The 15,267-nt window shown below is 33.4% G+C and overlaps 2 protein-coding genes across 2 annotated transcripts; both read right to left on the bottom strand.

Annotated features, from left to right (window-relative positions):
• Positions 1 to 878: 878 nt before the first annotated feature.
• LOC132279012 (uncharacterized) lies at positions 879 to 6,945 on the bottom strand. Its single transcript, XM_059780929.1, has 4 exons — positions 6,568 to 6,945; positions 6,235 to 6,360; positions 6,075 to 6,145; positions 879 to 1,346 (listed from the first exon to the last, which is right to left on the bottom strand). Exons 1-4 carry the CDS (start codon positions 6,784 to 6,786, stop codon positions 1,013 to 1,015), a joined length of 750 nt encoding a protein of 249 aa, XP_059636912.1. The 5' UTR covers positions 6,787 to 6,945; the 3' UTR covers positions 879 to 1,012.
• Positions 6,946 to 9,031: 2,086 nt separating this feature from the next.
• On the bottom strand, positions 9,032 to 12,771 carry LOC132278899 (uncharacterized). Its single transcript, XM_059780800.1, has 5 exons — positions 12,362 to 12,771; positions 12,140 to 12,251; positions 11,439 to 11,512; positions 10,798 to 11,358; positions 9,032 to 9,384 (listed from the first exon to the last, which is right to left on the bottom strand). Exons 1-5 carry the CDS (start codon positions 12,530 to 12,532, stop codon positions 9,265 to 9,267), a joined length of 1,038 nt encoding a protein of 345 aa, XP_059636783.1. The 5' UTR covers positions 12,533 to 12,771; the 3' UTR covers positions 9,032 to 9,264.
• Positions 12,772 to 15,267: the final 2,496 nt, after the last annotated feature.

Genomic DNA, 15,267 nt, shown 5'->3' with positions numbered 1-15,267 from the left:
CTGTCATAAGCACTGTTTCTTCAATTTTCCTATTCCAATACTAATCCACCCTTGATCAACAATGTGAAAAATTATAATTCAAAAAACATACCTTAAAAAATTAATTGCGTATATATATATATGTATAATTATACATACGAAGGGCTAAAATCATAAAACTCCCCCCTTGTTTCAAAAAACGTTATACAACCCCCTCAATTATTAAACAACCTCGTAAACTAGCAAAAATTATCACGTTAATCCATTTCCGTGACGGACCGTTACGTTCTTGCAAAATGATTGGTGATACGATCCCTAAATAGAGAGGTGGGATGATATGATAGACTTCTTCAAACATGAAGAGATAATATGATAGTTTCTTTAGTTTGAGGAGTTAATTAATAGTTTTTGAAAATAAGAGGGGGTTTTTATAATTTTAACCATATATATATATATGAACTCCTTGATTTATTGTAATAATTAGTTACATACTGCATCTATTTAGAACTTCCCTTCCTGGAAGGCGACGATGGAATACACCGGTACAGTTCCGGCAACGCTTTGGCCTCGGCCACCTCACGTTCTTCTTCGTTGAAGAAATAGTTCGAAGCCATTTTCGTTCTCTGATTTATCGACTCAAAAAACAAATTTTTTGGAGTACTCGGCTAATCTTTTACGTGTGTATATACACACACACACACACATATATACTTATTGAAAGCTTCCATGGTAGTGAGAGGGATTTTTTTCCTTTTGGAAGTAGGATTTCAAACAGCTATTTTTATCCTACCGTGCAAACTGGGAGTGACTCTAGTTAGAGTCCAAGTTTATGTAATCTTCTGTGTATAATATATATATTACTATATTATTTCTATCCTCCATAAAAATAAAAATAAAAATAAAAATAAAAATAAAAGTCACTTACTGGTTTATATTGTCCATGGAGTTCAAAAGGCAAAGACATAATGTAACATGTTAGTAGTCCAAACACCATGAAAATAAGAGACAACTAGCAAATGCTGATAAAACTAAATTAATCTACTCTTTTTTTCTTTGTTACTTTCTTTGCAGAGCTAGTAAAGTCATCATCTGATTCATCACTGCTCTTGCGCTTCTTGGACTGTTTGGATGCAGTTTTAGAGTCCGGTGTCTTCTTTTTCTGGGAAGCAACTGGGGAGGATGTTATTTTCCTCTTGACAGTAACAGAGTGGGTGCTTTTCTTTACAGTAACAGAGTGGGTGCTTTTCTTTACAGTAACAACAGCTTTCATTGGCGATGAACCAAGCCTTTGCTGTTGAACTTTTTTCTGTTTCCTCTCAAAAATCTTTTTCGCCAACTCCTTGGAGAGCAAACCGGACTCCATCATCCTGCAATTACATTAAGAGACGAATAAGTGCTTGTTTAGAAGCTCGTAACAAGGCATAGCATGCAAAAAATATAATTCCATAAATAAGAAGCTAATCTTCCAAATCTACATCTAAGCAAAAGACGATATACCGCAATAGGAGAATTAAACTTGTCCGAATTTTGTTCAACATAATAATCATCTAGGCATGAGGTGACTCACTAGTGTACAAGAGAGCGAGAAATCCTAAAGCATGGATATTCATTTAAGCCATAAAAGATGTCCACAGATTTGGATCAACTTAATCTTTCACTTGTCGAATATCTAAATCGTTATTGAAATGGTAAAGATTTGGGTTCACATGTTAAGAAACCAAAGAGCTACAATGGCTCCAAAAAACTTTAACATGATTAAATAGGGTGGGATTCATGGGCCATGCACCATGCCTACATAGGTGTAATGAAAATTTTCTGAACATCTCCCGAATACAGATAACACTGCCAAGAAATTGGAAACGTGCAGGCAAAATGATGTTGGTAAGAGTGACCGGAAGTGAACAAAAAGTGGTCCAAGGTAAAACTATTTAGAGACCATAGAACAAAATTGAGCATATGATCATATAGGTCTATTACCAACTGAAGAAAATGGTCAGTAATAAAACATGATATACTGATATAGGAACTAAGAGAAGGATCAAAGAAGAAAAATATCATGTCCACCCTTGATGTGACAATCAGATCAAGTATTTTTGTTTTTCGTTTTGAAGTGGAGTGGCTCTGGTTTGAGCAAGTGAGGAGCAAAGTCAAAATTCAAGGCTATAATTGTTGTAAAAACATGTATATACACATGTATCAAATAGTCCGCAAGTTGTATGTGATATGAATAAGGCAGGACACCCTGGACTCGACTGATGAATAAAAACTAATATAACCATAGCACGGAAAAGACATTTTGACAATTTAAGTGCACCAAAAAATCTTTTTCATGCAATTTAAATGACCACCATAAAACAAGAAAGTGCTAGCCCAGTGCACGAGAATATCCCTGTTGAGGGTCAGATGTACACAACCTTATGTTTCTTGTTTTGAACCCGTGACCTTTTAGGTCACAATGGAGCAGCCATACCATTGCGTCAAGGCCTGGTCTCAATTTCTTTAAATACTGGTGATTAATTTTTTCTGAAAAAAGAATAATTTAATGGTGCATCCCACCTTGATTGCACTTTTGATGATCCAACAATTGTAAGGAAACTGTCATATGTTGTCTTTTTCAATCTTGCATTTCATAATCAAAATACAGAATTTGTAACCAGGCTACCCTCACTTTCATGGAAGAACTAAGAAACATGCATGTTATGAATGAAAATTGTAAGAAAGGAGAAAGAATGTACTCCACAAGATATGGGTCCCAACTGGGCCATTAGAGATTATACTAGTGACCATCAGAAATGGATTCTTCCTCACAGTTGGTACTGATCAGGCACCATGCATCAAAAGAGTAAAAGATAAAGGCCATCACCCACTCGTCTGCCTATGCACAAGGGTGGATCTAAACTTTTATTTGGAGGGGCCGAATTAGTAATATGTTTATAAAATTACAAAAAACTCTTAGAGAAATGTTAAGTATATTATTTATAGCACAAAAGATATTTCATCAACCCGCTAAGAGCATAAACTGAAAAGATGAATGAAGAATGACGATAGGGGTAATTATATGGAATTTTTTACCTTTCCTTTAAAATGTGGGCTTTTGTAAACAGGACCTAAAATGGCTCAAATTGAGGTTATTTATAAGTTTTGTAGGGGCCATATATTAAATTCTTTTTACCAATTTGAAGTTCACTATAAATTTGCAGGTGGGAGACATGGCTGTCCCATTTAGTTCAGACCCTGCCTATGCAAGATGCTGAGAGCGGTGAACAAGATACCAAAAGCCAATAAAAAGAGAAAAAACAATAAGGTTGCTGCACTTCAAGTCCTGGAATCTTATTCTGTGAAGAAATAATAAGGTGAATTAAAGAAGTTTAGTGGTGAAATTTACTACAAACTCTGCATGTAAGACTTTAATGGCAATTCTTTAGTGCAGCAAAGTCAAAAAATTACAGGACAAGTGTAACAACTCAAGAAATTAACCATGATAACTGCCATGATTACACTAATGTCGTTGGAAAATTTTCCAGTTAACAAATATAAGCACCGAAAAGGTGCGCGTTTTGTGTATATGGTGTTCTGCAATAATATATACCATGCAACAATAAACAAATAATTTGCAGCAGAAAATGAAAATAACAATTCAATCATGATGGTAAGCACTAAGCAGATTTCAAGTAATTAGCTTAAGAAAAGTTCCATTTTTTTTTTAATTAAACAAGTAAATTCACAAAAAGAAGATGCCAATCTTAAACATGATGGGTTCGACCAAAAAGTTTTGCTCTAAACTACAACTTATGTTAGTAGTGATATATGGATATTAAACTTCTCGTGTGTCTGGTAAAGCAAATATATAATTGTTGTCCAGTGCTAATCACAAGTCAAGTTTGCTGGTAACATATGCTAACAGTGTTTTTGGTTGTCCTATGGATATTTGACATTGTTGCATTTTATTAGGCATTTGAAGATAGAAATTAACTCTGCAAAGTGACGCTATTTAAAAAAGATAAATCATCTCACAGTTGCTGGTATGTGATAGGCTTTTGATTTTCATAAAATGCCATATGTTCCAATTCTTAGGGATACATGTCTAATGGCTTTCATCTACTGTAACAACTCGTCCAGGATGATGGATTCAAAAACGAAGATAACATATAGAACACAATAAGCACAAAAAAACGGAATACATGTCTAATGGCTTCGATTGGATTGGCCACCCCCTTTCTAATTTCTCTAGAGACGGTTTGCCAGGCCTGTGCTCAGGTTACTTGAGTTTCTTAGGGTTAAAATCACAAAAAAATTAAAAAGAAAAAAATAAAAAATAAAAAATAAAAAATCATGCTATGCAGGTTTGCCTAAAAGGTCATAAAAACCCCTAGACTATAAAAAAATTGATTAAAACAGTCCAATTCATGACAGAACTGTTAATAGCAATACAAAATGACCATTATGCCACATTTCATTTCAATAAAAAAGCAACAAAATGTTCAAATGTGAAAAGACACAGTAATTCAACATATGAATCGGTGTTGGGGTTTAAAGTTAAAACAAGTAAACGACCCTCTCACTCTCAGCGTCATATTGAAGCACATCTCTCATTCACTGATCTCATATTAACAGGCTATAAACTGATGCCTAAGGCAAGGATGCAAGTGGGCAAGAAATTCACCAGAGTTGATAATTTTCATTTGACCAGTAAACCTCTCTCCAAACCTCTCTCCAAAAGGGTTTCAGGGAAACATAGGTCCCAGCTACATATGTGTGTGTGTGCACGCTGTGTTTGTGTCTCTGTGTGAGAGATTTTTTTTTTTTTTTTTTTTCCAAGTTTTAACGGCTGTGAGAAGCTGGATGGGGAGCAAGTGCTAAAAGGCCTCCATTTTAGTGATGTAAGTGGTTGCAAGAGGAGAGAGAGAGAGAGCAAGAGAAGAAATTTACCTTTGGCTGCACAATAGAGTAACAGCATGGGTTTTGGTCGATGCTAGTGGAAAATGATTTTTGACCGATTTAATGTGTAAGTAGGTGGCAAGGGTAGTTTTTTTCTTCAAAAGGGCATTTTGGCCTCTAAATGCATAAGATGTGGCATATGTTCTGCTCGTGATGGCTCTTTCCGTTACTTTTTAACATCAAACAAACAAACAGGTAGGGGTCCTTGATACATCTTTCAAAAGTTCAGGTAATTATTTGACAAAAATATAGTACAAGGGGTTACATGACACAAATTTATAGTAAAAGGGGATTTTGTGATTTTAACCCAAGTTTCTTGTGATTGATTTTTGTTAAGTAGCATTAGGTATATCATTAAGACCCTAAATATACATCAAAACTCAACAAAGGAAGAAAGTTCACATTTTACACTTGCAGCAGATCAATAAATGCCAAAATCTCTGGAATAAAACACAAGAAAACAATTCAGTTACCATGTGAAATCTAGATGTGCCCATGGGTTTGTTATCTTACATTATCTGGATGTTTTAGACTAAAGCAATAAAATAGCTTAGTTTCCAACTCCCTGAATTGGTTTACACTCCATCCACGTGACATGATCCAATAAATTATTTGATAGTGCAGTACTCCAGCAATTTCTAAGTTTAAATCTTTATCCAATTCTTCTCAACTGTTCAAACAAATGAGGTGAAACAAGTAATATTTGCAGTAAGGTCAATACTAACTAGCTTGGCAGTATTTTCACATCAAGGGATGTTTCCTTTTAATTTGTTTTCTTAACCCTGTCTTTGGGCTAATTGTGTTCTTTTCATCATTTTCTTGGGTTTTCCAGTCCCAAGTGTCATCCCAGTTTTGTCTCAGCAACATTAAAACCCTACAATCCTCGCAGAAGCTCGGAAAGGGAGAGAATGTTTTTACAATTATACTTCCAATTGATAATAATGAAGTAATGTGGTACACATCAGCCAATCCACGTTTACAGCCAACAATGGTAATCAAGATTTCCCTTGCCCACCAAGTAGCAATTGAATAAATGAATAGAAACCATTGGTCCAATAAAAAAAGCACAAGAAGAGCAGATTGTTCACACTGCAAATGTACGATAAAAAAGTTGTTCATTTCATTTCGGAGAGAGCGGGAGGAAAACGATTTCTTACCAGAAAGCTGCCATTTCGCTCTCAGGTACTTGCTTATACAAAGTCTCATAGAAAATCCTCAATGGGTCTCTCTGCAATTCAAAAACCTCAAACCAATTAGTCAATAGTATATGCATAATAATAAACAAGCACACTAAACAAAATTAGCAAGAAAACATACTTCCTCAGGAGGGTCTCGTTTCTGACCAGGCAAATCATACACCTTTTTTTCCCTCTTCTTACCATTCTGCTCAGCTTCTTTGGCACCTTTAATTTTTTTCTCCTCCTCCTTTTTCTTCTTCTTTTTCTGCATCAACAAACCCAACCCAAAACAGGAAATAAACCAAAAACCAAGAAAACCCATTATTTAATAACAAAAAAATCAAGCTAAAAATGAAGAGAAATTACTTTAGTTAAATGTTTGGAAAAGCCAAGAAAAACCCGTTATTTAATAACAAAAATCCAAGCTAAAAATGAAGAGAAACTAATTTAGTTAAATGTATGTATCACAAACCTTATCAGTCTTGTCCAAGCTCTTCTTAGCCGTGGACTGCTCAAAATCCTCATCAGCTTCTTCTTTCTTCACCTTTTTAGCTTGATTTGGAGAGCGAGATTTGGGAGTAGCATTCTTGGGTTTCTTCTTGCGGCTTTCAAGAACAGAACTGAGGCTCTTATCATCCTCTTCGTCCTCAACCTCCTCTTTCTTCACGAGCTTTGAATCCTCGGAGGGCATTCTGTGATATATATCAGAGTAGGGATAAAATTGGAAGAAAAACCACAGAAAATGAACTTGGTGATGATACTGTGCAAGGTGAGGAGGAGAGAGAGAATCGAAGAGAAAGCGAGGGTTTTTGTGAGGAAAAAGAGAAACCTTTCGATTTTCTAGAGAGAGAAAAAAAGGAATCTGGAGAGAGAAAAAACATAATCTGAAACCCAAAAAAGAAAGGCCGAAACCAATTCAGTTCATACCAGCCCAGCCCAGCCCATTTATGTCAGTTCTCGACCTCCACCTGCTCGAAAGTCCAATAAGCCCAGTCTATTTACAAAAAGCAAAGAGTTTATTAAATTTAATAATAATTTGGAGATGACATTCTAAAACGATTGAGCCATATCCCTGTGACTTGTGAACTTAGTGAAACAAATAATCAAAAACTCTATAATCAATGGATTTTTATTAATTTTTTAAAGAGTACTAAAATGACATTTACACCTGGTTTGAGAGTTACCTTCACAAAAATTTCAAGAATAAATATAGGTCCAATTAAAAAATTTAATATAAGGGTTGAGTTTAATGTGAGCTGAGTGTGAAGTTGAGGTGTAATTAATTTGGTTTAATTATAAATTAAAATTGCCGACAAAGAATCTTTGTTGAACTCTATTCATTGGAGTCGCTGTAAAAAAAGAGAGTAATGATGCTTGCACCTAATGAATTACCTAATGAAAAGTTTCTAATTAGTTATTTATGTACAATACAAATAAGTAGATACTAAATTGACAATTACTTTCAATTTACTGTCATTTTTTTTTTTATTTAAAAAATAATAAATTTCCTGCCATTCGAGCAAGCCTTTACAATAATATTGCTCCAATTTTATTTTATGCATGTTGATATGGTCAAATAAACATGTTGCTCCAAGTAGTGATACTCTCACACTGAAGAATAGTCTAATAGAATAATTTTTAATTAATTATTTATACTAAATATAAATAAGTGGAGGCCTTCATTCTCATATTTATTATATAAATGACTAATTAAAAACAACAAATTTAATAATTTACTACAACTATTTTATGTAAGAATCATTTTCATATATATAAAAATCATTTTCCTTATTTGATAAAAGAATCATTTTCATATATATAGAATCATTTTCATGTATATATATATATATATATATATATATATATATATATATTAACACAACCAACACTTTCGGTGATGAAATGGTAAAGAATATATTCCTTAGTCTTTCCATCACTTAATTAAATTGGCAACTTGCTGAATATTGAGCATGATTGAATTCGGAAAAGAAAATTTGCATGGTTGGCAAGAATCCACAGCCATAGAATTTATGCCAAAGCAATTCAAAACACCCTTCATTAATTCTTCTTTACATATATATGTGTATATATATATATATATATATAGATACACACACACACACACTATAACCCAATCCTCACTTCCATCACAAATTAGCGCGCGCACACATATCTATATAGATAGATATATAGAGAGTGATGGGTTCGTTCTTGAGAGAGAGAAGGGGGCCACGATGGAAGCAAAGCTGGGCAGAGTACACCCTTTCTTCAATATCTGCACCTCCCATGCCATTACTAGCCTGCCTTGGCATAGTTATTTTTTTATGGTCTTTGCAAACCTTCTCATACTACCAGGTGCAAATGGAGAAAACCAAGATCAAACTGAGGCTACTTCTCTTCCTCTTGCCTGTGGTGGCGATCCTTGTCGCGCAATCAATAATCATGCTAAACAGGAGGTTTGTGGTTCGAGTCGTTGGTGATCCGCGTAACCGAGCAGGTGGATTCCCTTGGGGTTTGGCCTTGGCGGTAGGGCTGCTTCTGGTTTTGGTCTACTATCAATCCTCTGTACATTCCAAATTTTTTAGGTTTCTTTAGAGATCACATTTTATATGGTTCATCATATACTACTACTGTACATGAAGAGCGCGCACACACACACACACACACACACACAGATATATGTTTGGTATCCTAGGGAGAGGAAGTACAATATTAGTTTCTACTTTGTTTTGTTAGAGTTTATTATTATTAATAATCATGAGTTTAGTTTGTGATGGTAGTTTTCTTTAATACTTTTGATGATGTATTTAATTATTACAATATTAATTAGTACTCTTACCTTATTTACTCAGCCTAAATTGTAGAATTCACAAAATAGATAGAGAGCAGAAAGTTATTGCAAAGTATTTAACAAAACTGGAATGCCATTGCCAAAATTTTCAAAGCTCATCTTATCAGTGCATTGATATCTTATTTACAATTTACAGTCTTGGAAGATCCAACAATAGAACAATTATCATTCTTGCCATCACACATATTACATGGAAAAACATCAATGCTGAAACAGATACATAATAAATTACATGATAGATGCATGATACAAAACTACAGTCAAACGTATACACGTATGAATAGCAGCCCGCCCGGAGAGGATGCCAGAGGGGGGAGGTTAAGTTACTAACGGAGACGAATTCTTCAATTTAGGAACCTTGAAAGTGGACGAGAACAATTTTGCAGTTTCTGAAATGGGAATGGTGTCAACTGCTTTTCTCTTTGAACTTTTGCATCCCTATAAAAAAAATCAAGAATTGAAGTTACATAGTACGTACGTACAAGATGTATTCTTTCACCTCATTTACTTTCTTGCAATTAAAAAAACCATTTAATACTTTATTATTATTGATAGAAATATGAAAAGAATATGTAGATTATGGTCTAACTTTAGATTATGCATTGCCAACTACCAAACAAGCGGTACATCACAACACCAAAACATTGTTAGATTCGGTACCAGATTTAACCCAAAACTTTTGTCATGTTCAGCTTTGTTTGAAAGGGACGAGGATTTGGGTTTTGGAAAGGAATATCTTCTACTTACCAGATTTAACCCAAAACTTTTGTCATGTTCAGCTTTGTTTGAAAGGGAAGAGGATTTGGGTTTTGGGAAGGAATATCTTCTACTTACTGAGTGAGTGATACAAATTATCTGTGCAAGTCCAGCAAAATAGATCTTCCAACATGTGGGATTTTCCCCCTCTTATCGAATTATTCAGTTCCTTAAAAATTAATTATTAAACTTCAATGACATTCCAAAAACAAATTTCATTTTTTTACACTGTATCAACAACCCTGACAGAGACAATGAATAGAAAAATAAGGTAATAACCTAAAAGCAACTACTAACCCTACGGAAGTGTCCTCCAACCTTTAACAGAATCAATCATCAGGTAGACAGGGTTTATATTTTACAACAGACCCAATATCAATCTTACAGAGGCTTAACCCTAGATTCACCGCAATATTTTCCCAGTAAGATCATAATAACTCTAGTACATTAGTAAAAAAGGATAGAGCCAAGATGAGATCCAGAAAATTATATCTTACTATACCCACATGCATAAGAGACCATATTAACTATCCTAATCTTATTGAGGGCTTAATTATAGAATTTTCACTAAGACCACAATCACTCTAACATACTAGTAAAAAAGATTAGAACCAAGATGAGATATAGATAATTTCATATGAAAAATACGATCACATCCATGATGTCTAACATGGACAATACACATTTTATGAGGTCCATGTGATAGAGCAAGAGACTCCACTGATCTGAGACAAGAATGTAAGCTGAAGCCAAACTGTTCATGCAACCGGCAATACTGATTCAAAAAGTAAGTTGCAAGCAAATCTTGGGGGATAAAAACCAGTAATCAGTGCACTAACCAAGCAAACAAAGTTTTACCAGTAAATTTTCCAGGCAAAAAAAAATCTGCAAACATATTTCAACATAAAAACTATAAAACAGAAAAATTCTTTGCAAGTTATAACAGAAACCAATTGTATGGAATTAATAATATCTCCAGACTGCCACTGATTATCTAAAAATGAACCAACTCAAGAAAAAAGATAGTTATTTAGCGTTGCATCATTAAAAACTAATTCAAATCCAACTCTGAAGTCGTGATTAATGAACAAATACCTTTTCAGAATCCTTCAGACGATCAGGGTTTTGTGGAGGATATGATTCTTTCTTCACATTGATATTCCGCCCATTTGTGTCACTGTTCTTGCCTCCCAACCGAGACGTTCCTTTCTCTGCTGTGCAACGACGTAATACAGGTGTAACAGAATCAGTTCTAGATTTTCTCAAGGACACCAATTCCCTGGAAAGTCTGGAAATTTCTTCACTCTTTTTAATTGAGTCTGCCTCCAATTGAGCTATATCAGTTTTAAATTTTACAATTATATCATCCTTTTCACTCACTGACGACTGCATTTTCTCCATGGCAGTGAGAAGTTTCTCTATCTTCTCATTAGCCTGTTCAATTTCAGTGCACTTACTCCTTAGCAGTTCAGTTTTTTCCCTCTCAATCCTATTATACTGGTTCCACACAAATTTATTCTCTGACAAGAGAGCAGACACCTCAGAAGTGTTCTTTGAAATAAGCTTCTCATTTTCAGATTTTAGCATCCTCAATTCGTTTTCCAATGCCTTATAATTCCTCCCTTTGCCCTTAATATCAGAAGTCTTCGACATATCCTGCAAACCAATTGAAAGGTCACAACTCCTATCAAACAAGAGATCCACAAAGAATATATTAAGTAATGCAGTCAACATACATTTAGCGTGGAGCATTCACTAGATAGATAGTGAAACCACTCTTTAAAGTCTGCCAATTCACCTCCCGTATCTTCTGCAGTTTTTGGAAGAGAAAAGATTGTGCAACAATTAGATTATGCATAATAAAATATTAATCCCTCAATCATTATCTCACTCTCCCACTCCTCCTCCAAAAGAAGAAGAAGAGGAAAAGAAAATTAGAGTTTTAAATCCTATTTTTCCCCATTATGACATCAAAAGAAAGTTTTACAACCTTTTAAGTGGAAAGAACAAATGTATGAAGAATTCAAACTGTATATCAAATTTATAGGAGTTTTGGTGAGATTTATTAGAATTCAATAGCGCAATCAGCCATCAAATTTAATTGGGTTTTAGTCAGATTTCTTAGAATTCAATAGTGCAGTCAGCCCTTAGCCAAACATGAAGTGATGGATTTTATAGGTGGCAAGTAACACACGCACATATAGAGAATTTTCAAGGTTTTTTTTCTTTAATAGAAAAATCTTTTCTTTTGAATTTTATTTTTTGGTTAATTTCAACACTAAATCAGTCAGGAAAGAAGTTAATATGTTTGTAAATCTAAGAAAATAAAGAAAGTAAAAGCCTCAAATTGGTTAGGAAAAAGGATAAAAACCCTAAATCAGGAGTAGTAAGAACTAACCTAAAAACACCTAATTCAGAAGAAGAATAAAGAACAAACCTAACTTAAGCTTGTTAACAAAAGCCTCCCTCTGCTTCAAACCCAGAACCATATCCGACTTTGCGGCATCAACAACGCGTTCCATATCTTGCACCACCAAATCCCTCTTCATCTACAAATAATTTCAAAGAAAAACATTTCAAAATCTCTCAGAAACCCTAGAATCAACAGTAACTCAAAACCCTAATTGAACGTATCAACATAATTCAGGACAGGGATTACCTGTGAGATTTGATCGTATTGCAACTTAATTCGATCTTCGAGGAGTTTTCTCTCACTCGTTAGAGATTCGACCTGCGTTTGTTGTGTCTGTAACATGTGTACGAGAGCGTTGAAAATTTTCTGCCATTTTTGAAGATCGGAAGAGACGTTAGAGGCTTTGAGTGTGCCCATCGCGCGGAGTTTTTGTAGAAGAGCAATTGAAGAAGAAACAACCGGTTCAAATCTTGGAAGAATATTAGGAAAGAGAGTATAGCCGTTGAATTCGAAAATGGCACAACGGTCGACTGGAGTGCGTTTTGTAAAACCCCAAAGAGAAACCGACTCTCGACTACACACACTACGTTTTTTGCTGTGTGTGTCACGTGACTAACGCATGGTAACACGGAGACGGTAACATGTACTCCATGACTCAAATGTATGTGCGACAATTATTAGGAGTATGAGGAGTCCATTTATATAGTTATTAGGAGTAGAAAATAGAAGGATTTATTTATTTATTTATTTTTTTCAAAAACACTTTCTTTAATGAAATTTTTTAGCAAGTAAATTTTTTACTCTCTCCCTTTTCTATATTTCCTTTTCAACTATCGTATAACCGTACTAATTAGAGAAGATTTAATATATGTTATAAATAAAAAATAAATTAATATACGGAGTACTAAAATTCATTAATGTATTAAAAATTTTCGTATAATATATTGAAACCCTTCGCACTTTCAATAATATATAATTACTTTGATTTGTCTAATCCACCTAAATAAAAAGTTAAAAATTGAGTTCTTAGGACAATAAAAAAGTATTTATGTAATTATTTGCTAATAAATAAATAATAAATGAGAGTTTCTTTATTTACCTTAAAATATTAATTGTGAATGTTATTTTAATCACCTTGAAAAATGAGGTTTTTATGTTTAAAATGGAAAAAAGCGGATGCCCAAGTGTATCTTACTTATTCAATGATAATAGCAGCAACTGCAGTTTCTTCTTTTTCACGGGATTCAAAATTAAAGTAATTGTGGAATAGTAGAGATTTCACTAAAAATAGAAATAAAAATGAATTGACAGAATAGTAGAGATTTCACTCTTAACAAGTTTATTTATTTATTTATTTTTTGGGTTCAGCCTCGTGGTTTTAAACCCGACTGCCAATGCCAAAAATTTCCAATCGCTTCTATCAGCAAAAAAATATTAAATACCTCCGAGTATGGTACTCTGAAGTCATTCATCTATCAAATGTTATGAGATTTATTACTATATTCATGATCCAATGACTTTTCTGTCCTCATACATACCCGGGCATTGATATCTTATTTAAAGTCCTGAAGATCCAACAAAAGAACTATGGTTCGCGCTATGATATACATAGAAAAACATCAAATATGAAATAGAGCAATAAATGACATGATGGAGGCACAAAAAAAAAAAAACAGTCGACACACGTATAGAAGTAAAAGCAGATACATAAATTACATGATAGAAGCAAAATACCATTCATCAAATCTGCAACAGATACTTAAATTACATAATCATCCTTGGAAGAAACTAAGAATTGAAGTCACTAATATTCAAAGAAGGTTGATATTGGTGTTATGACCAGGGGCACAATGTAAAAATAAAAAAAATAAAAAAAAATAATCACGACAATATATATAGATTCTATAAATCAAGAGATAAAAGAAGAAAAATTATTCAAAATAATATATCAATCAATGAGTAATTTAAGAAAGATAAATAATTAACAAAAAATTTAAAAAGAAAAGAAAAATGAGAATTTTGAAAGGGAAAAAAATTGTAGTTTGATTCAAAAAAGAAAAATTTGACTTTTTTTTAAAGGAAATTAAACGAATTTAAAGAATAAAAAGAGAAGAAATACAAAATTTAAGAGATAATTTTAGAAAACAAAAATTTTAGAGGGGCATTATATGAATTTTTTTTATATATACATGTAAATATATATAAAATTAGTATATATATTATAGTAAGCGGGGCTAGGCCAAGGGCATGTGCCCCCCTTGGGCATACACTGGCTCCGCCACTGGTTATGACAAACGCAGCTAATCAATTAACAATTATGAAACTTGATAGAGGAATAAACACACCATACAAAGAACACAAATATTTATACATGATTTGACAAAGCTTACTTCTACGGTGGAAATCGAGCAAAATCCTTCATTATGTCTAAAATCATATAACCAGTTTTAGTCCCTCAATCTCTATATATACGATTTTCAGTGTCTCTTTGTTAGGAATTTAGCAATTCTGATGTTGCAATTGACAAGTTTTGTCGTACAAAACTCACTCTTGTAATTTAATAATTAGATAATTAATGAGTGAGATAGAAATAGATTAGGTAGATGATTTAAGATTAAAATTGCTAGGAGGAAACTACATCAAAGGGCAATAAAATTCAAGATCTTCAACAAAAAGGTAAATCAGCAAAGAACTACAATAATGAGCAATTATTCAAAGTTCTATCTCAAAGGGCAAAATAGTCTAAGAACCAATGCAAGGGCAAAATAGTCCAAAGTTCTACTACAAGTTAGTCTAGAACCATTGAGAGGCAAAATCATCCAGATTTCCATAGAGAGGGGCATAATAGTCCGAAAATCAACTTCAAGAGTAAATATGTATATTCTCTCAAGTATGAATTTCAAAGTTAAGAATCAAACTTGAATATCATCCATCACCGTTTAGATTCATGCATAAATATTATTGATGATCAAATGCTCTTAAGTGCATGGTAATTCATATGGTAATTTATTTATTTAAATATATATATTTTGAAAAAAAAAATGTTAAGGATAAAAACATATATATTATATTTAATTTAAGTTTCTAGAGCTTTTTACTAAATATATATATGTGTCATATATATATTTTCCATAAATATATAGAATGTCAAT

The sequence above is a fragment of the Cornus florida genome, unplaced genomic scaffold, assembly GCF_030987335.1.
Source record: "Cornus florida cultivar Cherokee Brave unplaced genomic scaffold, ASM3098733v1 CherokeeBrave_3.0.0_Hap2_Chr10, whole genome shotgun sequence".
NCBI lineage: Eukaryota > Viridiplantae > Streptophyta > Magnoliopsida > Cornales > Cornaceae > Cornus > Cornus florida.
Note: the sequence above shows the minus strand (reverse complement) of the source record. Positions and strands in the feature narration are given on the sequence as shown.

Bases quoted from the DNA above. Each gene is read 5' to 3' on its own strand.
- LOC132279012 (XM_059780929.1), bottom strand. From the start codon at position 6,786: ATGCCCTCCGAGGATTCAAAGCTCGTGAAGAAAGAGGAGGTTGAGGAC. The intron at 6,361-6,567 runs GTTTGTGATACA...TTGTTGATGCAG, and splicing joins GCTTGGACAAGACTGATAAG to AAAAAGAAGAAGAAAAAGGA. The intron at 1,347-6,074 runs GTAAGAAATCGT...ATGTAATTGCAG, and splicing joins AGCGAAATGGCAGCTTTCTG to GATGATGGAGTCCGGTTTGC.
- LOC132278899 (XM_059780800.1), bottom strand. From the start codon at position 12,532: ATGGGCACACTCAAAGCCTCTAACGTCTCTTCCGATCTTCAAAAATGG. The intron at 12,252-12,361 runs GTAATCCCTGTC...AATTATTTGTAG, and splicing joins AATACGATCAAATCTCACAG to ATGAAGAGGGATTTGGTGGT. The intron at 9,385-10,797 runs GTATTTGTTCAT...TTTTTTTTATAG, and splicing joins GTCTGAAGGATTCTGAAAAG to GGATGCAAAAGTTCAAAGAG.